This window comes from Thamnophis sirtalis, unplaced genomic scaffold (assembly GCF_051295495.1).
Source record: "Thamnophis sirtalis isolate CommonGarterSnake01/CBP01778 unplaced genomic scaffold, rThaSir2_p1.2 scaffold_3, whole genome shotgun sequence".
Taxonomy (NCBI): Eukaryota; Metazoa; Chordata; class Lepidosauria; order Squamata; family Natricidae; genus Thamnophis; species Thamnophis sirtalis.
In genome coordinates this window covers 36,861,213-36,887,423 of record NW_028261383.1, presented here as the reverse complement: position 1 = coordinate 36,887,423, position 26,211 = coordinate 36,861,213, and the positions used below count along the sequence as shown (strand labels likewise).

Genomic DNA, 26,211 nt, shown 5'->3' with positions numbered 1-26,211 from the left:
ATGTGGTGAGAAGCTTAAAAGAACAATAATACCAAGGTATGAAAAACTGGATTGACAAGCTGGAGGCAAGGATGGCTTGCAAAAATGGAAAAATACTGGAGGTTGGAGAGGTTTAAGGTGGTATTTCTCAACCTCAGCAGCTTTAAGATGTGTGGACTCCAACTCCTTGAACTCCCCAATCCACAGAACTTAAAATTGCCGAGGTTGAGAAACGCTGATATAGGGAATAGTAGGTTCCACCACAAAACCGCGTTCGACTAAAGGGCGCTCGACGAAACCGTGTACCTGACGTCATCACAGCGCGACAACAGCGCGGAGAAAAAAGCACGCTGTAAACGCTAAACCTAAAATTAACCCCTAAACCTAAGCCTAACCTCCTTAAACCTAACCCTAAACCTAACCCTAAACCTAACCCTTAACCTAACGCTAAAGCTAATCCTAACCCTTAACCTAACGCTAAACCTAATCCTAACCCTTAACCTAACCCCAAACCTAACCCTAACCCTTAACCTAACCCTAAACCTAACCCTAAACCTAACCCTAAACCTAACCCTTACCTTAACTTGAATCTGCTTGCTTTCAAAGCGCTATTTAAAGCGCCCTTCTTTCTCCGCGCTCGCTGTTGTCGCCCTGCTGATGACGTCAGCGACGCGGTTTAATTGGGCGCGCTTTAGTCGAGCGCGGTTTTGTCGTGCCATGGGAATAGTATTGCTGTAAAGTAGTAGGCTTCTTCTTCTCTCCTGCACTTCTTGACATATAATCATCGTAGAGCCTGCACATTACAGTCAGTGGTGGGATTTAAATAAATTAATAACCAGTTTTCTGCCCTAATGACAAACTAGGTAGGTGGGGTCATGTGACTGGGTGGGTGTGGCCAACTCAATGTCACTCAGGTAGATGGGTGCTTTGCTATAGCTGTTACAATGTAATTAAGGGTTAACCGGAGAGTCAGTTTCTGTAAGTAGGGCAATAAAGATTAGGCTAGAAACAACACCAGAATGTTTCCTTCCTGCCTTCCTTACAGGATTAGCCCTGTAAAGTGGAAAAAAACAAAATGAGATTTCTTCCAACAACCGGTTCTCCGAACTGCTTAGAAAGTTAACAACCAGTTCTCCCGAATAGGTGCAGACTGGCTGAATCCCACCACTGATTACAGTCGTAAGTCTGTATTAACGATAAAAGTTCAGTCAAATGATTGATCCAATATTGTAACCTTTTATGGCAGCTGTTAAGCAAATCAGTGTGGTTATTAAGCATTCCCTCAGTCACTGAGAGAGCCAATGATTTGGTATGGGTGCAGTTTTGCCAAAAAAACAGAAATAAGTACCGGTTTTCAGCAAAACGGTTGCAAAATGCAGTTGTGTGACTGCAGAATGGTGCAAATGGTTGTAACTATTTCTGATTGCCAAGCCCCATAAATTCTGTTACGTTACTGCAGAGGGAGCCATTGGAATTTCATATCTCGGCCATAAGTCTCTCTTTCCAGGTTAATAGTAGGTTTGAACAGTCACCAAGCAACTGCCGTAAGTCAAGGACTACTTGAATTTTATTTACCTTATGAATTCTCCTTGTCTATGCTTTGCATAAGCCTGTTTACCCTAAATGGGAAAAAAAACATGATTAAGTAAATATGTTTGAAAGCCACTACAGCCTAAAAGCAGTCCATATAATTCCAATTGTAACAGAATAACAGAGTTGGAAGGGACCTTGGAGGTCTTCTAGTCCAACCCTCTGCTCAAGCAGGAGACCCTCAACCATTCTGGACAAATGGCTCTCCAATCCCTTCTTAGAAACCTCCAGTGATGGAGCATCCACAACTTCTGAAGACCAGCCAGTCAACTGGTTGTTTTCACTGTCATGAAATTACTCCTTAGTTCAATGATCTTTACACTTTAATGATCTTCTACCAGTTACTTCTTGTCCTGTCCTCCAGTGCTTAGGAGAATAGGTCTTCTTTGTGGCAGTGTCAGACCTGGAAGCCATCTTTTCCATTGGGCCTTGAGGCCTGCCACATTTTCTACTGTGGGAAAAAAGAAGGGGGGATTATATGGGATTGTATGGGAGATATATATACTTCTCAGAGAGTCAAGGACACCTTGCCCGGCAGCTTGCCCATTTTTGGAAGATACCTGATTGGACCATGTGATGGACATGTGGGTGCTAGGCAGTAACTTGAACTTTTACTTGGGTGGAGAAAACCTGGAAGCTTTCAGATTCGGGTTTTCCCAGATGTGCCGATATGACAACTCTAATAAAATGGAACTTTGAGGGAACTTAAGCCTTGGAGTCTTCTTGCGTTGGGAGTGTTACTTGGAACCCTGAAAGGAAGCTCTTTAGATACTGGAACATTACTATCATGTCACCCTGTTGTGACTCAGCAGAAGTTTGTTGTGAGTTGAGTCGGGATGCAAGATTAACAGTGCAGCTGGGGCTCGTTAGTGGTGTCTTCTGGTGATAAAAGAAGCGATGGTGCCACGCCCTGGTTGCAGGAGTCAACATTCATCATTCATCGGTCATGGTTTGTTTGTGAGAGACACTTGGAGAAGTGATTTGCTTTCTGTAACCCTGATTCAAGGAGACACTTGGAGAAGTGAATTGCTTTGTAAGAGTTTTGTTTTGCATTCTGTTATCTTCTTGTCAGAGACTTTATTTATGTTTATTTTTGGGCTCGCAGCCAGTCTGAGCCGAGGACTGATAAAGTTCTTTCCTTTTAAGTTTGTCTGCCTGTCGTCTGTTAACGAGAGAAGAAGGGGCGACAGAACATACCCCTAGTCCTTCTTTTCATTAAACGAGACATACTCAGTTCCTGCAATTGCTCTTCATAGGTTTTGGCCTCCGGTCGCCTAATCATGTGTTAAATATTTCTGTCTTCAGCCAAAAAAGGAAATATTGTAAAGCTGATTGCAAATTACTTTGGAAAGAATTACACTCTCTCCCCTGCCCCTCCCTCTGAGAAGACACTCTTTGACAGCCACAGTCTTCATTTCAAGTAACCAGCGAGAGTCTTTTCAAGAGACCCTCAACTGAAGATATTAAAGGGTAGATAGGCATGTGAGAGAGTGATTCACACATGTATCAAACCATCCTGCTTTTAAATTACATCTAAGACATCTTTTCAGCATTACTTCATCGGGATCGTTGCTTTTCATCCTCTTTCAGAAGCAATTTCAGACTTTTCAGAAGGACGATATGTCCATTCTCAATGTGGCTTGATGAAAAGTATATTAGAGGTGACTATAAGGCTGTGAAAGGCATTGATTCTCACTGTATAGTTATTTATGAGTTGTCGGGAGGTGAGACTTTTTCTTTCTTCCCCTTAATTCTGTGGCTAAAGACGTGTTCTTGTGACAAGACCGGTAGACGTGAAGGTCAAGGAAAGAGAAAGACCTCAACTATTGCCCATGGTCAATTGTCTCCTGTCTGATTTCTAAGTTTTTAAGGTATTCTTGGGACAGGTGCCACTTTCATGAATGTAATTATTTCACAGTTGAGATTATTATCAAAAAGAGAAAAGTCAATTGAAACACAGTTAGCAATTTACTGTCACATTTCTGAATTGGAGCTACAGCAGATATAATAAAGCAGGCGTGTGTAAGGTTGACAACTTTTAAGTCTTAAAAGTTACCAGAATTCCCTAGCAAGCCATGCTGGCTGGAGAATTCTGGGAGTTGAAATCTACAAGTCTTAAATTTGCCAAGATAGGACACCCCCATAATAAAGGAAAGTGAGCAGGGATCTCTGCCTTGCTTTTTTTTTTTTTTTTTTTTTACTGCTTCCTAATTTTCCCATCTTTTGTGACCTACTTCACTATTCTAATTTTTCAGGAAATTGCTTTGAAGTTATGTAAATGGAAGTAGTTACCTTTCACATTTACTTAAGTTTGTTTTTCCTCCAATACTTGTTCTCCTTCCATCAAAATATGAATGTACTCCTCAGCTGTGATTTGGTTACATGTTTGACAAGGACTTTCTTAGGACTGGCTGATGTTGACATGAGAACATTGGGGGTGCTTTTCCCTGGAGTAGCAAGATGCTCTTGCTTCTATAACTAAGTGTAGGGGGTGTCAAACTCAAGGCCTGCGGGTGCTTAGCTCTGGCTTGTGCCCCCGCCCCTGGAAACAGCAAAAGACTGGCCCGCAGTGCCTCTGCCAGAGAAAATGGAGCTCGGGGGGGGGGGGCAGCCCTCCCAAGCTCTGTATTTTCGTGGCACGACAAAACCGCGAAGCCCTTATCCGCAGAGACATAAGCGTGTTGCTAAAGCCGCGACGTCATCACCGCGCGTCATCACCGCCGCGACAACAGCGCGGCAAGAGAAGGGCGCTTTAAAACGGCACCGTGACAGAAAGCCGATTTCAATTAAGGTAAGGGTTAGGATTAGGTTTAGGGGTTTGTTTTAGGGTTTGTTTTCGGGTTAGGTTTAGGGTTAGGTTTAGGGTTAGGTTTAGGGTTAGGTTTAGGGTTAGGTTTAGGGTTAGGTTTAGGTTTAGGGTTAGGTTTAGGGTTAGGTTTAGGGTTAGGTTTAGGGTTAGGTTTAGGGTACTGAGTGCTTGGAAATGCACGGATTTGCCCTCCGCGATTATGTCATCGCGGTAGGGTCGCGTTTTTCCTTAGCGCTTCGAACGGCGCGAATTAGTCTTCGCGCTTATGTCTCCACGGATAAGGGCTTCGCGGATTAGTGGTGGAACCCTGTATTTTTGCTGGCAGAGGGTTGCAGGAGGTTGTCGCAGCTGAAAACGATACTTAGGAGGGCCGCAGGCAGTCCTCCCAAGATCCATTTTTGCTGGCAGAGGGTTGCAGGAGGATGTTGCAGCTGAAAACGGACCTTAGGAGGCCCGTGAGCAGCCCTCCTGAGCTCTGTTTTTGCTGGCAGAAGGTTGTAGGAGATTGTTGTAGCTGGGCTGCAGGCAGTCCTCCCGAGCTCTGTTTTTGCTGACAGAGCGTTGCAGGAGGTTGTCGCAGCTGAAAACAGAGTGCAGGAGCCTGTTTTCTCTGTCAGAGCGCTCGGGCCACCACAGACACCCCCGACATGAGTGACATCAAGCTGGCCATACCCATCCTGGCCATGCCCACTCTGCCCCATACCCCAGGTTAAGTGCAATCCTGATGTGGCCCTCAATGAAATTGAATTTGACACCCCTGGTCTAGTAGTTAAGACACCAGGCTAGAAAGCAAGAGACCACGAGTTCAAGTTCTGCCTTAGGCATGAAAGCCAGTTTGATGATCTTGATCCAGTCACTCACTCTCAGTTTAACGCGCCTCTTAGTGTTGTTGTTGTGGATAAAATAGGAGGAGGAAGGAGGGGGAGTTGTGTGATTGTCGCATTGTAAAAACAATAAAGGCAGGATATAAATAAATAAAAAGATTAAATCACTGGGACCTTGACTAGTAATAATGAAAGGGCTCTCTACCTACCCTAAAAGAGGAAGAAGATGTACATTAAATAATTCAGAATAACTCTTTGATCCTGATTCTGCATTCACAAACAAATTAGAATGCTCACATTTCAGATAGCTTTATCGTAATCTGTGAGACAGATTGAGTGAAGAGTGATTGGCCTAAATTTTAGAAACATCCTGGCTGTGGAATTCTGGGAGTTGAAGTCCATCACCTTAAAAGTTCTCAAAAATGAGAAACACTATCCTAGAGTTACCCAGTGAGTCCCTGACTGAGTGGTGATCACTCTGGATTTTCTTGGTCCAAGTTCTGGCCCTCATTTTAAACCATTCCCGAATGATATGGCTTTTAAAAGAAGACTCCTGCAGGACAACCCATTCTTGGGAGAGTTACTAATTTTTTCCCCAGGAGAAGACCACCTGGGAGATCAAATGGAGCCCATGGGATGTGTGAAAGTACTGTTATGAAATCCACACTGAAAGCCACTCCACTGAAGGTTTTTATACTTGCTTCATATAATTATTGCCAAAGTGTGAAGGATAGATGGAAGCTTGAAGGGTTTAATTTGGGAGATAGCTTTTAATCCAGTGTCAGTGATTTTCACTATTTCTCGAACTGGCTTCCTTGACAGCAGCCATTGTATATTTTCATTCATTCTCTCTCTCTCCTCCCCTCTGTCTGTTTGTCTCCCTTCCCCTCTCCCTGTCTCTGTTTCTCCCCCCTCCCTCTCCCTCTCTCTCTGTCTCTCCTTCTCTCTCTCCCTCTCCCTCTCCCGCTCTTCCTCCCTGTTTCTCTCTGTTGCTCTCCCCCCTCTCTGTCTCTCCCTCTCTCTGTCTCTCTCTCCCTTTCTTCCTCACTGTTTCTCTCTCTCCCTCTCTCCCTCTCTCCCTCTCTGTCTCTCCCTCTCTCTTTGTCTCTCCCTCCCTCCCTGTCTTCCTCCCTGTTTCTCTCTCCCTCTCTCTCTGTCTCTCTATCTCTTCCTTTCTCTCTGTCTCTCTTCCTCCCTGTTTCTGTCTCTCTCCCCTCCTCTCTCTGTCTCTCCCTCTCTCTGTCTCTGTCTCTCTCTTCCTCTCCTCCTCCCTGTTTCTCCTCCCCTCTCTCCCTCTCTCTCTCCCAATCCCTCTCTCCCTCTTCCTCTCTCCCTCCCTGTTTCTCTCTGTCTCTCTCCCTGTCTCTCCCTCTCCCTCCCTTCCTTCCTGTTTCTCTCTGTCTCTCTCCCCCCTCTCCTGCCCTTTCTCTCTCTCTCTCTCTCTCCCTCTCCCTCTCTTCCTCCCTGTTTCTCTCTGTCTCCGCCCTCCCTCTTTGTCTCTTCCTCTCTGTTTCTTTCTGTCTCTCTTCCTCTCTCTTTCTCTGTCTCTCCCTCTCACTCACTCCCTCTCTGTCTCTCCCTCTCTCCCCCTCTCTCTGAAGCAGAACTCAGCATCAGTACAGAGAGACTGAGGTACAGACTTTATCCAGAAGAGCCTGCTGAATGTGTCCTGGTTTCTGAGACTGGCTGACCACTTATGGTTAGGGACTGACCTCCAGCGTTATCAATCACCTTCGGTGTTTGGACTACCCATTCCTTCAAGTTATTCCTAGCCATTCTGGGGAGGAATTGTTCCTTCTCCTGTGGAGACCCCAACGCTTGGTCATCACGGCAGTCTTTGCCTGCTTCCTTGGGGCACCCTGGCCTCTCCCGGCAGTCAGATCTTCCTCCCAACCTCCTCAGTCATTGTGGATGTGGAGTTCCAAAGGTGGAGGAAATAAGTCCTTCGACTTGCTTCAGGTGAATCTTTCCCAGTTTTGGGGGCCCAATGCAGAGGGCTGCCATGTTGAGGCACCAACTTGTTGCAGGGACAATCGCCGTGTCTGTCTCCTGAGATGCCAGGCCCTTGGGGAAAATGGAAGCAGCCAACACCAAGTCATTCTTCTGGGAGACCTTCCCACCCATGCCTACCTGTCGGGTTTACTGCAGCCCAACCTATCAGGATGGACACCTCTTTGTGGTGGGCGGGTGCAGCCAGCAAGGCCAGCCATTGGACACACTGGAAATGTTGGACGTGGTTTCCCACAAGTGGATGGCGTTACCTTCTATGCCCACCCCACGGGCAGGGGCAGCGGCCGTGATGCTGGGCAAGGAAGTGTTGGTGATTGGTGGGGTTGACTCCACGCAGAGACCCCTGGCCTCCGTCGAAATCTATCACACGGATGAAGGCAGGTGGGAGAAAAAAACAGACCTGGCTCAGCCTTCAATGGGCATCTCAGCTCTTGAGAAAGGTAGGTGGCCAAATTACTCCATTTGGGGGGGGGGGTTATGTTAGGAGTATAATCTAACGGTTGGGTTGGCAATATATAAATCATATAGCAATGCTGTACCTGTTTCTTTAAATTGTACTGTAAAATGTGATTGGCTGCTGTTTTCCTCAATCGGCCATAAGAGGGAACCAGAATGACTGTTAGCTCTCTGTTTGTTAGATGCTGGACTGATCTGATCTGAGTGTTTTGTTGATGATGAGCTAGAGAAGGGACAGTACAAGTTGTCCTCGACTTACAACCACAACTGAGCCCCAAATTTGTGTTGTTCAGGGAGACATTTGTTAAGTGAGTTTTGCCTCATTTTATGACATTTCTTGCCACAGTTGTTAAATGAATCACTGCTGTTGATAAGTTAGTAATCCCGACTGTTAAGTGAACCTGGCTTCCCCATTGACTTTGCTTGTTACACAAAAGGTGACTTCGTGACCTTGGAACACAGCAACACTCACATAGCATCAACCAGTTGCCAAGCATCTGAATTTTGATCACCTGATCATGAGAATGCTACAAAGGCATAAGGGTGAAAAATGGTCCTAAGTCAGTTTTTTCAATGCCGTTGTAACTGTGAACGGTCATTAAATGAACTGTTGGTAAGTGGAAAACCACCTGTAGTTATCTCGACTGGAACTCCAGACACTGGGGAAACCGGTTGGTTGTTGAAGTTACCGCTAGGCATATCCCCTTGTGGATATCCCATTCTGTGCCACAATTGGCAATTTTCCTGCCCGTTGAAGGCCCACTTTTCCTGGGCTGATTTTGCTGTTCATCATTTCTGCAAAACAAGTACCATCCTCTCCCCCTCCTCCCCACCCCTGCTGATAATCTTGTTATTATATAGTGCTGGAGCTGATTTAGTTACATGAAGTGCCAGATGTAGGAGAATATAGGTAGTCCATAAGTTACGACCACACTGGAACCCAAACAGAGGTGGTATTCAGCAGTTCTGACCAGTTTTGGAGAACCGGCAGCGGAAATTTTGAGTAGTTCAGAGAACCGGTAAGTACCACCTCTGACTCCCCCCCACCGCCATCTATTCTCTGCCTCCCGAGTCACAGCTGATCAGAAGGGAATGGAGATTTTGCAGTATCCTTCCTCTGCAGTCAGGAAGAAATGGAGATTTTACAGTATCATTCCCCTGCCATACCCACCAAGTCATGCCACGCCCACCAATCCACGTCCACAGAACCGGTAGTAAAAATTTTTGAATCCTACCACTGAATCCAAAGTTTATGTTGCTAAGTGAAACATTTGTTAAATGTTTTGCCCCATCTTACGACTTTGTTAAGTGAATCATTGCACTTAACTCGTATTGTTAAATGAATGTGGCTTCCCCATTCGCTTTGCTTGTCAGAAGGTTGCAAAAGCGGATCATATGACTCCAGGACCCTGCAACCGTCATAAATATGAGTCAGTTGCCACGCATCTGTATTTTGATCGTGTGACCATGGGGAGGCCGCAACGGTCATGTGTGAAAAACAGTCATAAGTCACTTTTTCCAGTGCTGTTGTAACTTTGAACGGTCACTAAATGAACTGTTGTAAGTCGAGGACTACCTGTATATGCTAGTTTGGGGGTGGGTGGGTACAGTCTTTTGTGAATCGATGGGTGCCAATGGGTTTTCTGGAAAGTGTCATGACAAGGAGGCTAGGAAGAAATGGGCACAGTAAAAGAGCGTGTGAAAAAAAATGTGAAAGAAAAAAAAACTTCTCAAACTGTCGTTTTAAAAGGATTTTTTCCTCCTTTTTTATTGCTTCCCACCTTATCTGAACCTCTGTAATTTTTCATTCAAATTGAGTGGTAATGGAAAAGTAAGCTGTGGGGCGTAGCATTAAAAGAAGTTTGGGGGGGGGAATGCACACAGCTTATGTGCTGGTTAAAACCCATGGAATATGCCGAGGTGGCGCAGTGGTTAAATGCAGCACTGCAGGCTACTGCTAGATCAGCAGTTCAGCGGTTCAAATCCCACCGGCTCAGGGTTGACTCAGCCTTCCATCCTTCCGAGGTGGGTAAAATGAGGACCCAGATTGTTGGGGGCAATATGCTGACTCTCTGTAAACCGCTTAGAGAGGGCTGAAAGCCCTATGAAGCGGTATATAAGTCTACTGCTATATAGCATAATTTTCCCCCAGGTTGTTGGACACAGTTGGCTTTTGAAGGTTTGTTGTGGCTTGGGGAGCACCCCCCAAAAATAACAGGTAGGGCCAAGATATTTTCTTTCAGTCGTGTTTACAGTTATTTAAAATCAAACTTAAAATTATCCTTTGCCGTGTATTAGATAGTTTTTCCTTCCTGCCAACTAAACAATTAAACAAGAAAAACTAAATGCACAGGTACGGTTATAGGTGGTACTTTGCTCAATAGTAGTAACTGTGAGAGGGATCTTAGAGTCCTAGTGGACAACCATTTAAATATGAGCCAGCAGTGTGCAGCAGCTGCCAAAAAAGCCAACACAGTTCTAGGCTGCATAAACAGAGGGATAGAATCAAGATCACATGAAGTGTTAATATCACTTTATAATGCCTTGGTAAGGCCACACTTGGAATACTGCATTCAGTTTTGGTCGCCACGATGTAGAAAAGATGTGGAGACTCTAGAAAGAGTGAAGAGAAGAGCAACAAAGGTGATTAGGGGACTGGAGACTAAAATATATGAAAAACGGTTGCAAGAACTGGGTATGTCTAGTTTAATGAAAAGAAGGACTAAGGGAGACATGATAGCAGTGTTCCGATATCTCAGGGGTTGCCACAAAGAAGAGGGAGTCAAACTAGTCTCCCAAGCACCTGAGGGCAGAACAAGAGGCAATGGGTGGAAACTAATCAAGGAGAGAAGCAACTTAGAACTGAGGAGAAATTTCCTGACAGTTAGAACAATTAATCAGTGGAACAGCTTGCCTCTAGAAGTTGTGAATGCCCCAACACTGGAAGTCTTTAAGAAAATGTTGGATGGCCATCTGTCTGAAACGGTATAAGATTTCCTGCCTAGGCACGGGGTTGGACTAGAAGACCTCCAAGATCCCTTCCAACTCTGCTATTGTATTGTAATTAACAACTGAATGAAACTTTGAGGGGCTGCTCATACAGGGGGTGGGGGTGTCACAGAGCTAAAAGTCTGCACACAAATATTATACAAGTAGTCCTTAATTTACAACCACATTTTGGGACGAATATTCCATGGTAAGATATTGAGGTCATAAGTTGAGTCGGACCCAGTTTTATGACCATTTTTGTGGTGGCCATTGAACTTCTGCAATGGGCCGTTTTTGCCTGAAATCACCAAGTGCCAGAATTGCAACCATGATACAATGGTTGTAAGTTATGAGTACAGGTTGCATGTCACTTTTTCTGGTGCTGTTGTAACTTTGAACTGTCGTTGAATGAATGGTCGTAAGTCGAGGACCACCTATACAGCAGGTATCTTAACTAGATACTCTTAACATGGTAAGAGTGCCTTTCTAGATAAAGTTAGGCAGGCACAAAGGAATGTCCTGCTCAGCTCAAATAAATCTTGTGGGGATTTTTTAACTTTGTAATGGAAAATGTGCAATGTTCCATTATGTGTGTAAGAGCTGTGGTGGCGCACTGGTTAGAGTGCAGTATTGTAGGCTAACTGCCCACTGTCGAAAGTTCGATCCTGATTTGGCAGTTCAAATCTGGCAGTTCGATTCTCACCAGGTTGACTCAGCCTTCCATCCTTCTGAGGTGAGTAAAATGAGGACCCAAATGGTTGGGGGCAGTAGGCTGACTCTGTAAACTGCTTAGAGAGGGCTGTAAAGTGGCATATAAGTCTAGGTGCTATTGCTATGTGTGTGTTTTAAGTACCAGCTGTCTCAAAAGGAAAAGGGGGGGTGAGAAAAACCAATAAAATAAACTTGTACAGGTAGTCCTCAACTTACGACCACAATTGAACCCCAAATCTCTGTTGTTAAATGAGTTTTGCTCCATTTTACGATCTTCCTTGCCACAGTTGTTCAGTGAGTCACTGCAGTTGTTAAGTTAGTATCCCGGTTGTTAAGTGAATCTGGCTTCTCTATTGACTTTGTTTGTCAGAAGGTCGCAAAGGGAGGTCACATAACCCCTGAACCAGAGGTGGTATTCAGCAGGTTCTAACCAGTTCTGGAGAACCGGTAGTGGAAATTTTGAGTATTTGCAGAACCGGTAAATTAACGCCCCTTTCCCAGCTCAGCTGCCGTTGCTGCTGCTCATGGCAGAAGGGGAAGAGGAGGGAGACCTCCCCCCACTTCCACTCCTGCGACCCTCCTCCCGCCTCCTCGGAGCTTCAAGCAAGCTAACTGGGAAGGCCGGGGAAGAAGAAATAGCGGCGGTGCGGGGGCGTGGCGGAAGCCCGGCTGCCGTTTCTCTTGCTGAGGGCGGAAGGGGAGGAGGAGGAGGAGAAAGTTAAAGTGGGGGCCCGATCCCTTCAGCAGCCGAGGCTAATTCTCTGCACGAACGAGAGCGTGGGGGCAGCGGCAGCCGCCCGCACAGAACTTCCACGCGCTTCAGTGGCTTCTGCCGGGCGGCGGGAGCCCCGGAAGTGAGAGGAAGTTCTCTGCGGGTGGCTGCTGCTGCCCCCACCCTCTCCTCCTGCCGCGGCCAGCGGAAAATTCTCTGATTAGATTCATTAGAATTAGATTAGATTACTCACCAACAAGCGCAGCTGCAACCCCAAAAGACGAAAGGAAAATGGAGACTCACGCAGGAGTCCTCAGGGTAAGGAGTCCAGCCAATCAGTGAGCTGGTTGGGATGGAAAATTTTCCATCCCAGCCAGCTCACTGATTGGCTGGACTCCTGGCCAATTAAATCACTGAGCGGCAGGCTGGGCTGGCTTAAATTTGTAGGTAGCAGATAGAACAGAACGATGAGCCAGCCCAGCAAGCTAGCAGCTGATGGGCGGGAGCTGCGAGCGCCAAAAAAAGCGTGCTTTTTAAAAAAGCGTGCGGGACGCGGGAAAATGCATTAAAAAGCGGGGGTGTCCCGCCAAAAGCGGGACGTCTGGTCACCTTAGGTAAATACCACCTCTGGCTGGCCCCGCCCCCACCTATTCTCTGCTTCCTGAGTCCCAGCTGATTGGGAGGAAATGGGGATTTTGTAGTATCCTTCCCCTGCCACGCCCACCAAGCCACGCCCACCAAGCCACATCCACAGAACCAGTAGTAAAACATTTTGAATCTCACCACTGCCCTGAACATTGCAATGGTCATAAATACAAGTCATTTGCCAAGCATCTGAATTTTGATCATATGACCATGGGGACGATGCAATGGTTGTAAGCATGAAAAACTTCCATAAGTCACTTTTTAAAGTGCCCCTGTAACTTCAAACGGTCACTAAACAAAGTTTTGTAAGTCAAGGGCTACTAATAATAGCAACTAGGATTCTCAGCCATAGTGTGTGCGAGGTGCTAGCATAGCATCTCTTTTACATGGTGTAACATTCTGTAGGAAGTTACTCACCCCTCTCCTAGGAAAATGAGATATTTTAGGAAATTTTAAAAGGGCAGAATATTTTCCCTAAAAGGGAGGCAGAAACTCACCCCCCACACACCTTTGGCAATAGGCCATTAAGGCCTGAGCCAGCCTATTGTACATAGCAAAGATCTTCCTCCTTCAGGCAGAACCATAATAGGAATTGCCCAAACCCTCTTCATGACATCATTGCCCAGCAAGGTTCAACCAAGCTTGGGACTCAGGACAGCCTACAGAGTTGCCCCCATGGGAGTCTGGCAACCAATCAGAATACAAGCTCAAGTTCAAAAGCCCAGAGAGGGCATAAAACCAGGGCACTCTCAGCATCCCTTCCCTTTTCTCCCCCAGGACCTCAGATCATGTGGTCCTGTCCATCATCGATAAACCTTCTTTCCAAGCAACTTCCATGAATCCAGTGTCTTTTCCCCCACTTGGAACTGAACCCAGAAGGACATTTCTTCCAACAATTCATTGCCTTCAAGCTGGGAAAAAAGAAAGGAAGAAAAAAAAGCTTTAAAAACCCAATTTCTGTCTTTTCGCATTTGTCATTATAAATAAGCAATGCATTTGGCAACCACTGAATTGATTTGCAACAAAGAGGCCTTTTCAGGAGACATTGTACCACTGTTTCCTCCCCCACTTTGTTTTTAGTTTAAAGCAGCCATAGGAGGCTCCCAGTTTGGTTGCAGGAGTGGGATGGGAAGGCTGTGTCATCGTTCCCTCAGAAATGTTGTTCGCCTCACAAGAGAATCAGGATTTCCTTTCGCAGTCAGACACAGCTTTGGGAAGGGTGATTTTTTTTTGGGGGGGGGGGGAGAAGGGTGATGCATGGCACCCAGAGAGAAGATTTAATTCCTCTGCTCTCAGCACTGTTGCTGTGATAAAATATGGAGCCCTCTGGAGCTGCAGAAAGTGAAAAACTGCAAAAATAAGATGTGATTATAGATGATCCCTCAAATGTGTCACGTGACTTATAAGTGACCCTCTGTAATATGCACTTAGCTCATCTTGCTTTCTGCAGAAAAGCGCATTATTTGTAAAAAAAAGAGAGAGAGAGAGACAGACAGAGACAGACAGAGACAGACAGAGAGATATATATTTGGGATTTTTAAGACTTCCCTGTTTCCCATTTATGAATTCTGAACAGGTAATCCTCGGTTTACGATCACAATTGAGCCCAAAATTTCTCTTGTAAAATGAGACATTTATTAAATGGATTTTGCCCCGTTTTAAGCCCTTTCTTGCTCCAATTGTTACGTGAATCGCTGCAGTCACTAAGTTAGTGACACGGTTGTTAAGTGAATCTGGCTTCCCCATTGGCTTTGCTTGTCATAAGGTTGCAAAAGGGGATCACATGACCCCAGGATGCTGCAACTTGGGTCATAAATATGAGTCGGTTGCTAAGTGTCTGCATTTTTATCACAAGACCTCAGGGATGCTGCAACGGTCGTAAGTGTGAAAAATAGTCCTAAGTCACTTTTTTCAAAGCCATTGTAACTTTGAACATTCATTAAATCAACTGTTGTAAATCGAGGACTACCTGTATTTTACTCTATGCTGTCTCAGAAATTGGCTACGATCCTTTAGGTCCACTTTTTTTTTTCAATTTTCCATTTCATTCCTTTCCTTCTCTTTTTCCTGTTAAGTTTCAGATCATTTGGAGACAATCTCAAATGTGATGTTTATAAAGATGATAATTTGATCAGGAAGAATTTAAGTTATCAGCCTTTCCAGTAGGATGTATTCATGTAATGCAATCAAATATATCCATTTAATTTAATACATTCAAACAATGTTTAGTGCAATTCATTCAGCAAAGATGATCAGATATAACATTTTCAAGTTTGTTTCAAAACATATTGCATTCAAACGGGATCTATAATTAATTCAATCAAACTAGTCAATTTAGGCTTGGGTTTAAAAAGTAAACACTTTTTTTGTCTCAGTAAATATTAATGCAAATATATTTCTTCCAACTAGCTGATATTCTAAAAAATTAAATGTATTAGCCATGAACATTACTGCAGTATGTATAGCATAGAAACAAAATGTTTACAACCTTATTTAATTGCATTATTTGAGAACCTTGACCTGGGTATTAAACAATGGTTGTGCTTTTCTCGTGCCTAATAAGCCAGGTAAAATAGAAATTTCCTGTATTATCATAATATGGCTATGTTTTTTTTAATATTATTTTTCATTGGATCAATTTTCCAGCACATTTGCTACCATAATAGACATTTTCAAATTCTGCTTTGTTTTCCAACATATTGCCACTGCTTGTTGGAATATGTACCTAATAAGAAAACTATCAATTCTTTACATTTCAATGTATTTTCGATTATCAAATCAAATCAAAACAAAAACTTAGTAAGGCCAATGAAGGATCCATTGTAATTAAATTAGTTGTGATTTGGTTCAAACTGGGTTTTGTCCTATTTTAATAAAAACTGCATCCCTAAAAGTGAACAGCTTTATAGGACTACTACCTATGATAATACAAACCTATTTCTTTTTATTTTCTCTAACATACTGAGTTTAATGTTAGGCTTGAAAGACCAAGTCCACACATTATGATCTAATTAAAGTGATTTATTGCTAAACAACTTATCCACAGGAATATTGTCAATTAACAGATTAGCACCTGCTTGGAATTAGAAAAAGGTCCACAAAATTCAAGTGGAGTCAGTTTAGTCCATTTATGACTATATAGGTATTCAAGGCTGAACCCTCTTTTAACTCCATCAGCAGGTTCTGCCATTCCTTCTTCTACCCTATTTCCCTGAAAATAAGACTCCCCTGGATAATAAGCCCAATCAGGCTTTTGGGCGCATGCGCTAAAATAAGGCCTCCCCGAAAACATTGCAACACAGCAGCAGCCATGAGGTGACCACACTCGCCGCCTCCTGTACCTCAAAAATAATAAGACCTCCATGAAAATAAGGCCAAGCGCTTATTTCGAGGGTCAAAAGAAAATAAAACCTTGTCTTATTTTCGGGGAAACACAGTTCACTTATGGTAGAATTTATTCAATATGAAATACCAGCTATAAAACTCACTGAGTTTTTCCTAATTTTGGGCAAAATTGTTTTCAGTGTTTTTCTACATCAGTTGGATAGCAATCAGATTGAACGTGTGGGGGCTTTCTCATCTAATATATTATTTTCAACCCACTCAGAAAGTTTGTCTTCTAATAGAATGTTGTAATTTTTTTGGAAATTCTCACCCGTTCCCTATTAGCTGATGAATTTAGCTTAATCTCAGATTTAATGTTGTGTCTAACTGTTAGTATTATAACTGCTGGAACTGTAGAATTTCTTCATGAATGAACGAAAGTTCTTAAAATTATTTTGAAGAAAGCCTCCAGTCCTGGAAGGACATGGGTTTTTAATAGGAAAAAAAGCAGGGAGATGGACTAGAAGACCTCCAAGGTCCCTTCCAACTCTGTTATTCTGTTAAATGTTAAGAGGTTTTTCAGGTTCCTTTCTGCATTCCAAAGAGCTAGAAATATTGGTATGACTCTAAATGGAGTGTAAAATTTATAATTAGAATCTCCTTTTAATCATCACAAGTACCCAACAATATGTTATTGTACAAGTGGGAAAATGTACCAAAATAAGGATTTGTGGAGACCAATAACATTTCTTTGTTGCTTGCTTTAGGCAATGTTATCTGGCAGAAGTAGCCATTTCCATCCTTTTTTCCACGCTGTTGTGCAAGGATCAAAATAGTCTGAAGTGGTCTTAACTGAATGCCTTTATTCTTCCATCTACAGCCGTGCCAGCTGAGCCGTGTGCCAATTATGTGCATACTACGTGTGACATTAAAAACAACAAAAACATGCCATCTTTTAAAAAGCTTAAACCAGCCTTCTCTGATCTGGTACCCCGAGAAGTAGAATTTTTGAGAGTTCTAATGGAGAGCACTAGGTTTCAAAAGGCTTTGAGTCCTTCAAGAACAGGGAAAAGATTAACTTTTACAATCAGAAGCAAGCCAATAATGAATAAATAATGCAGAATCAGTATGTAGCATTTAGGATGGTGGACTATGGTGGAAGAGACCAGCTTTCTAATTTCTACTAGCCGTGACACTTATTTGATGATTCCGGATCAGTCACTGGCAGGTTAACAGAATTGGAAGAGAGCTCAGAGATCTTCTAGTCCAGTGATAGTGAACCTTTTTAGCACCGTGCCCAAACCAGAACGATGTGTATGTGCGTGTATGTGTACCAGGGGTGTGTTCCTGCCAGTTCTAACCTCTTCTATAGAAGAGGTTCCACAAATCTACAGTGCCGTTTAGAAACGGTTCCAGCTCCCTCTCCCCGCCCGTCCGCACATCACCAAGATGAAGAGCGAGAGGAGGAATTCTGGGAGTTGACAGCTTTAAGACTTGCACACTTTAATGTTCCTGAGCCAACATGACTGGAGGAGGAATTCTGGGAGTTGAAGTCCACAAGTCTTAAAGCTGTCAAGTTTGAACACCCCTGGGTTTTTTTTTTCTAAAGGGATAGTGGTGCAAGGGTCTTGTAACTCGACAGCTTTAAGACTTGCACACTTCAATATCAGAGTTTCTGAGCCAACATTTTGGTTGCTAAGCAAGAGCGTTGTTAAGTGAGTTTCACCACATTTTACAAGTTGGCCATGCCCAGCCAGTCACATGGCTGACAAGCCACTCCCAGCCAGTCACATGGCCGGCAAGCCACTCCCACAAAACAGGCCACACCTACAGAAGAGGTTCTAAAAATTTTTGAAACCCACCACTGATGAGCACGCGCTGGAGTGCCAGAAACCGGAAGACCAGCTGGTCAGCGTGCACAGGCCTGGTTTTTGGCTGTTTTGGGGCCATTTTCAGGCCGCTTTTGGAGGGGCGCCTTTCTGCCGCTGCGACACCTACGAAGATCAGCTGGCCATCATGCACATGCCTAGTTTTGGGCTGCTTTTAGTCGGTTTGTCAGGCCATTTTCAAGCCGTTTTTAGGCTGTTTTCTGGTGCTCTGGCAGCCATGAAGACCAGCTGACTGGCAAGCATGTGAGCGCTGGAAACCAGAAGAGCAGCTGGCGATGGCACGCGTGCCCACAGAGAGGGTTCTGTGTGCCACCTACGGCACGGGTGCCATAGGTAGCCATCACGGTTCTAGTCAAACCCCCTGCTCAGGCAGGAAACTATATGCCATTCTTGACAAATGGTTATTCAATCTCTTCTTTAAAGTCTTCAGTAATGGAGGATCCACAACTTCCGAAGGCAAGCAATTCCACTAGTTCATTGGTCTAACTGTGAGAACATTTCTCCTTTTTTCTAGGTTGGTTCTCCTTGATTAGTTTCCATCCATTACTTCTTGTTCTGCTTTCAATGTTTTGAAGGATAGATTGATCCCAGTGGTGGGATTCAATTTTTTTTTACTACCAGTTCTGTGGGCGTGGCTTGGTGGGCATGGCAGGGGAAGGATACTACAAAATCCCTATTTCCTCCTGATCAGCTGGGGCTTGGGAGGCAGAGAATAGATGGAGGCAGGGCCAGTCAGAGATGGTATTTATCGGTTCTCCAAACTACTCAAAATTTTCCACTACCGGTTCTCCAGAACTGGTCAGAACCTGCTGAATACTACCTCTGTTCGACCCCCTCTTCCTTGTGGCAGCCCTTTAGATACTGGAAGACTGTTAATCATGTCAGCCCTAGTCCTTCTTTTCATTAAACTAGACATACCCAATCCTGCAAACGTTCTTCATGTTTTAGCTTCTGGTCTCCTAATCATCTTCATTGCTCTTCTCTGCACTCTTTCTAAAGTCTCAACATCTTTTTTATATTGTGGAGACCAAAACTGGATGCAACATTCCAAGTGTGGCCTTACCAAGGCATTATAAAATGGTAGTAACACTTCATGTGATATTGATTCTATCCCTCTGTTTATGCAGCCTAGGACTAACAGAGTTGGAAGGGACCTTGGGAGGTCATCTAATCCAACCCCCCTGCTTGAGTAGGGGATCCTATAATATTTCAGACAAACGGCTATCCAGACTCCTCTTGAAAGACTGCATTGGTTTTTTTTTTGGCAGCTTCAAGGTAATTTAATTTATTTATTTAGTTTGTCAAACATGTACAAGATAACATGTATAAGTGTAAACATGGGCATGAACAAAGGAAATGAGTAGAAATAAATGGGGACAGTAGGAAAGGGACAGTAGGCATGTTTATGCACGCCCCCTTTATGGACCTCTTAGGAATGGGATGAGGTCCATGGTAGACAGTTTAAGGTTGACGCTGTGTGAGTTAGAGGATGTAACAACCGAATCAGGTAGAACATTCCGGGCATTGACCACTCTGTTTCTGAAATCATATTTTCTGCAATCAAGTTTGGAGCGATTTACCTTGCGTTTGTATCTATTGTTTATCGAGGTTGAAGCTGAAGTAGTCGTTGACAAGTAGGACGTTGTAGCTGACAATTGTGTGTACTAAGCTTATGTCAGACTGTAGGCGGCGTAGTTCCAGGTTGTCCAAGCCCAAAACTTCAAGCCTAGTGGCGTAAGGGATTCTGTTGTGAGCAGAGGAGTGGTGTACTTTTCTCGTGAAACACTTCTGAGCCTGCTCAATTGTACTAATGTCCGATAAACAGTGTGGATTCCAGGCAGACGAGCTGTGTTCAAGAATTGGTCTGGCAAAGGTTTTGTAAACCCTAGTTAGCAGTAATAATGTTGTAGGAGGTTAAAAACCAGATATACCGCTTTAGGATATCTGGATGAGTCAGATAAGAGTAATTACAAAAAAAAAAAGGAAAAAAATCAGGAAATTATGGTTTGGTAGTCACTGAGTATTTAGTGGAGGTGGGATTCTTCCACCTCTAAAATCATTCAGTGCCTTTTGTTTTTCTCAGCACAAGTTCACAGTCCCTTCTTTGAAGCCTGTTGATGAAGAATGAGAGATGAGAAGCAGCAGCTGCATTTCCTCTCAGAGGCGTTCAAAGAATCTCAAAAGGGTGGCACTGATATTACGTCCCCTCCCCACAGTTTTCCTCTTTAGGGGAGATGAAAAGAGCTGTGCTGTGCTTTGGATCTCTCTGGAAATTCAATTATCACTAGAGGGCAGCAAAGAGATATGGAGCCCCAAAATGGCAGCCTTGATTTAAGTCCACACATCTGGCTGGGTGTCACGGTTAGAAGACAGAGCTCTCTGCTTCTGCTTCCATCCAGTTCCAGACTTTAGGAAATATGGGAGTAGACTGATCTTTAACCCAAACAAGCTTTCTCAGACATGGTGTTCTCCTGGTTTATAGAAGTTTAATGTCCATTGGCTTAAGACAACATAGTATAGTGTTCTGACCCCCCTTCTCCGTCCAGGAACGAAAGCCAAAAACAAACGTAAATAAGAATACTTTCACTCAGTCCAGACTCTCGTTGGCTGCAAGCCCAAAATAAATAAAGAGATAAGCACTCTGACAGCAAGTCCTACAAACCTAGGCAGCAAATGCAAAACAAACTCTGGCAGCAATCCAACTTGCCAAATTGATTTCTCTAAATCGTGAACGTTGACTCCTGCAAATAGGCCGTGGCACAAACAGTCTCTTTTATAATCAGGAGAGGATCTTAATCCGCATCAGCTAAGCGCAATCATCTCCTACAATTACGCAGTTGTTCCTTCTGCTGAGTAGCTCTTCGACAGCATGCATCCTGAAACAACTCACAAGTGTTTTCCTGAACACTCCCTCTGATCCAAGGCTCCGCCGCCATCTGGTGGCCAACCAGTCTCTCCTCGCCCTGCTCGGAGTCGGCACCCTGTCCAGGGTCCTCCACCTCCTCCAGGGCCGACTCATACGACTCCTCACTGTGGGAGTCTGGCGGCAGCTCCAACGGCTCCTGCCGGGCCACAACAGTATAGTATAGTATAGTATAGTATAGTATAGTATAGTATAGTATAGTATAGTATAGTATAGTATAGTATAGTATAGTATAGTATAGTATAGTATAGTATAGTATAGTATAGTATAATATAGCCTTTATTGTCATTGTACATCATGCATACAATGAAGTTGGTTTTAGCCTCCCTGTTACAATCCATGACAAAAAATACAAACAATATAAATAGTATAAAGAAGAATCCCTATGGAAGTAATTAGGAAAAAGAAAGAAAAAGAAAAACTAATCATAAATTTCCGCATGGCCGTGGAGTCATTGTGGTTGTGTTTAAGAGTCTGACAGCCCAAGGATAGAAACTATTTTTAAACCTATTTGTTCAGCTGGCTATGCTTTGATGTCTTCTGCCCGATGGTAGAAGTGTGAAGAGACACTGACCAGGGTGTGAATCATCTCTGAGCATCTTCCTTACTCTGCTAATGCAGAGAGATCTGGCAATGTCATCCAGTGGGGTTAATGGTTTCTTGTGCCAAATTGATCACTCTCTGTAGTGCCTTCCTGTCCACAGCAGTTAAACCAGCGTACCGTACTATAATGCAGTATGTGAGGACATTTTCTATCGTGGACCGATAGAAAGAGGTCATCAGCCGTTGTTCCGCCTGATTTTTTCCGCAGGACTCTAAGGAAATGAAGTCTCTGTTGGGCCTTTCCAATCACCAGGGACATGTTGTTTTTCCACGTGAGATCTTGACTAATAAGCACTATTTAATAAGCATTATTAAATAAGAATGTAAAAGAGGAAACCCTCTCTATACAGCCCCCCTCGATAAACAGTGGGGCAGGTTCCTCTCTGTGCTCATTATTATTATTAAATAAAAACATTATTTAAAAAATAATTATTCAAACATGATTCTCTTTATAGTAGAGGGGCACAATGGCCCAGTGGTTAAAGACGCTGAGTTTGATAGCTGGAAAACTGACAGCCCAGCTTCAACATCCAAACTCTGCACAATGAAATGAGCTACTATTACTTTCCTCAGCTCCTGCCCACCTAACAGTTCGAAAACATGCATATGTGAGTAGATAAAATAGGTACCACTTTGGCAGGAAGGTAACAGTATTCCTTGTGCCTTTGGCATATGACCCATGGAAATTGTCTTCGGACAGCTTTGGCTCCCTCAGCCAAGAAACAGAGATGGGCGCCGTGCTCTAGAGTCGGACACGGCTGATAGGGAGACCTTTATCTTTTTAGTAGAGAATGATGTGGATGATGGTACAATATTTCTATATAGCACTATCTTTGGAAAGGCTAGTCAAGCTGAATGGTCTCTCATATCACAGCTATTTTCCTCTTTTTGGTGCAGTTGTGTTGTTAAGAGACACACAATGAGGTAGTTCAATAACCAGACTGTGGCTAAATCTGTTTACAACTATCACTGCAGAATGATTTTCAGCTGTTAGCTTTGTTCCAAGCTTGTTTTCCGTAAATAGTGTGGAAAAGGAAAAAAAAACACAACAAAGAGTCAATATTCATCATGAAATCAGTTTTTGTTTCTTTGACAGGGGGAACTAAGTTTTCCTTAGTTGATTCTAGCCTATTTCTCAAAGCAACTTTTAATACGTTAATTCACAGTCTTTGCTTCCAATGGGCTTCCAGCTGCAATTCAAGATGCTGGTTATCACAAAAAACCCTACATTGATTGATTGATTGATTGATTGGTTCATTTGTTCGTTCATTCATTCATTCATTCATTCATTCATTCATTCATTCATTCATTCATTCAATTTCTATAACTTCCCATCTCAGTTAATGACTCTGTGTGGCTTACAATTCAAAAAATATACAATTAAAAATACTAAAAACATTTTAAAACAGTAAAAAAAATATAAGCATCAAAGCAAGATACTTGGCCAGTTAGCAATACAGCCAGGAAACAGGGCTCTTAACACGTTCAGTGTTAAGGAACATAGCCAATTGTTTAGGACCCTATGAAAGGCTGACAGGACTGGAGCTGTTCTGCTCTCCAAAGGGAGAACATTCTATAGAGCAGGGGTCACGGCAGAAAAATCTCATCTTCTGGTCCCTGCCAGCCGACACTCTTTGGCTGACAGAATCTGCAACATGCCCATTCTGCTCTATTGACATAAAAAACCAATATACTTGCAAAACCAACCGGCTGTTTCTGCTTAGTAATCAGGGTTGGCATCCTCTGGGTCTCTTCTACCTCAGGGTAGAAAATGTCTTCTCATGGGACCAAGGATCTGTGACTTCTGAATGGCTGCATCTGCCCCATAAAAAAGTATCCCCCCCCCCCCCGAAAACTGGAGAAGCCCTGATCCTCCTGTTGGTGTTATAGAGCTGGATGTTTATCCTGGCATTGGGACCAGGAGATTAGATCAGCCCCGTTGATGTATTTCTCTTATTGTTCTTTACATATTGATACTGGATTGTTCAGGTCCAATGCATATGATATGTTACTAGCTGACAACCCGGCGCAGTCTGAGTATTTATTTATAGGGGGGAAATGTCTGGACCAAACGTAAATTCTAATGTTGGATTTTTCCCCTTACCAGAGGGAGTCCCATTGTGGAGTACTGCAAAGCCATTACCATGGCATCTCCACTGTGCTGTACAGTAGAAACCATTTTACAGCAGTACAGTAGAAACCATTTTAAGGCACAACAGGCTGTATGTTTACAGAACACACACAGTATTTGTTTCCAAAGAGTAAGTCATCTGTGTACCAAGTTTGGTTGCAATTGCTCAAGGCGTTCCAGAGTTATGCTGGAACACACGCACACACGCGCGTGCGCACACACACAGAGTCATTATATATATATGTGTGTGTGTGTGTGTGTGTGTGTGTGTGTATTGATACCTAGTTTTCTTGGTTGCATAATTTTTTTAATTCTCTGTGCATCACCCTGGGAGGGTCACTGCTGTTGGGATGGGCAGAAATATTAAATCAATCAATCAATCAATCAATCAATCAATCTTCCTGCCAAGTTGGTCCTCTCCCAAGATAAATAAATAAATAAATCTTCAATACAAACAAACAAATAAGTAAGTAAACAAATCTTCCTGCCAAGCCAGTTCTCTGCATCTGATTTGTGTCAGTCCTAGTTGGTCAGAATCATTAATTTTCTTCACCCCATTCAATAATTTTTCAATATTACACCCTGCTCATGTGTATCAATACCCCCTTTGTCATGCCTTGAGCCAGGAAAAGAATGAAGCTGCCTGAATGGCTGGTTCAAAGGAGCGGTTATATAACTGATTCATTTCATCTGTTTGATTTAATTACACAGGATTTAATTACCGCATATCGGTTCCAGAAATTGGCTGCAGTGATTTCTCTCGGGGCGTTTTATCTTTTTAAACATCTCTGTCATAACTCTCTAAAATAAGATTGGCTGCTTATGCCTCTCTATCATTATCTGCTTTTTTAAATCTCGCCAAGAGATGGGGATTTTTCCCCCCCAGCAGGTGCCTGAGGGATTCTGCTTTTCTCGGCATGCCTCTGCTCTCTTGGTGGAACAAAAAGGCGCTTGTGAGCCATTGCCAGAAATCACAATTGTAGCTTTCCATCCGGACCTGGAGTTAGAGGTGATTGCTCAGACAAGGAAGCCTGTTGTATCTTCTTGATGTCATGTTTGGCAACCTGACTTAATGAAAAGGAGGTTAACAACAGCTGCAAATCAATTAAGATCTGCAAGAAATCCTGGTTAGCTAATAATTGTGTGTCCGTCCTCTCAGATTGGGAGTAGAAACCTTCTCTTGTATTCCCACCTTCCATTACTATGGGTAGAGTGGTAGGGAGGATGTGCTGGAAGCAGAATTTGGCAGCATGGTTGGGTTGCCATGGTGTCTCCAGGGATACTACGTGGCGAATATAATTAGTTGTGATAGCCTGATATCCCAGTGTTGTTCATGTGTTATATTTGTTAGAAGGAGCAGGTACCCACGTGAGGCAGTTGCTAGGGTCTATCAGAGTACAGCTAGCTTGGGTCTTAAAGCAATTGTGAGTAGAGTAAGGTAGGATGCCATGCTGGAACAAAGCAAGCCTTCCTCAACAGGTTGTCTTCTGGAAGGAGAGACTGTTCTGACTCAGGTTTCCTAAGAGCGTGAAACACACTCCTTGTCCTGACAAAAAAACCTTTTTATTAATTGACTGTGAATTCTGCTCATTCACATCCCGCAAAGTATTTCAAGAGAGGATTTACAATCACAGAACTTATCTGGCTTGGAGAGCTGCCAAGCCAATATCTGCAAAACTTGGCAAGGAGTCTTAGAGAGTCACAAACCAATTAAGCGAACTAATTGTCTCCTGCAAACTCCACTCCCCTTTCGCTCCTCTTTTATTTCCTCTGGGAGGGCCCATTCATTGTCTACCTGTGGCCTTACTCCCAAGATGACCCCTGTTCTTTAGCCGTTCCCTTTGTCTGGCAACTCTGCGCATGCGCACATTGGGAACAGGCTCCTGCTGTTCGTCTGCCTCACTGATGTCTGATTCCGAAGGCAGCTGATAACTGGCATACGGCCCTGGCCCCCTCTCTGCCTCCGACACAGAGCCCTCATCAGAGCCTTTCCCCAGACTCCAGGACTGGCCCATGTTCCTCCCCAACCTCCTCACTGTCCGAATCTGCTGCCAGCTTCTCTGGCTGCTGGCAGCCCACAACACAGACTGCTGGGCCCAGATTATGTCAATCATAGAAGTCTGAGGAAGAATTTTTTAGGGAGTACGAGCAGGGTTTGATTAGATAGTGGCATCGGCACCATGAACATGGATTTAGGCAAACTGAAAGAGTGGAGTTCAAGGGAACCTGGTGCGCTGTGCTCCAAGAGGTCGTGAAGAATTGGACATAACTTACCAACTGAATAACCTCAAAAGAGCGCAGTTAGTTATGAGGAATATGGTCCTTGGATTCTTTCAGAAATTGTTTCTTCCATTGATAAGAAGTAAGAGTCCCTCTGTATAGGACAGGGGTAGTCAACCTTTTTATACCTACCACCCACTTTTGTATCTCTGTTAGTAGTAAAATTTTCTAACCGCTCACTGGTTCCACAGTAATGGTGATTTATAAAGTAGGGAAGTCAATTAAATTAAAAAAAAGGAAAGTGCTTCAGTATCGGACAAAACTCCTACCGCCCACCATGAAAGCTGGAATGCCCACAAGTGGGCGGTAGGGACCAGGTTGACTACCACTGGTGTAG

At 43.7% G+C, this 26,211-nt stretch overlaps 1 protein-coding gene across 1 annotated transcript in view; it reads left to right on the top strand.

The window, feature by feature from the left end:
- The window catches only part of KLHDC8B (kelch domain containing 8B), a 67,651-nt gene that overhangs the window by 21,637 nt on the left and 19,803 nt on the right, over positions 1-26,211 (top strand). Inside the window, exon 2 of the mRNA XM_087708700.1 lies at positions 6,807-7,652. Within this exon, the coding sequence (XP_087564826.1) occupies positions 7,277-7,652 (376 nt within the window). The 5' untranslated portion in view covers positions 6,807-7,276. The remainder of the gene's footprint in view (positions 1-6,806; positions 7,653-26,211) is intronic.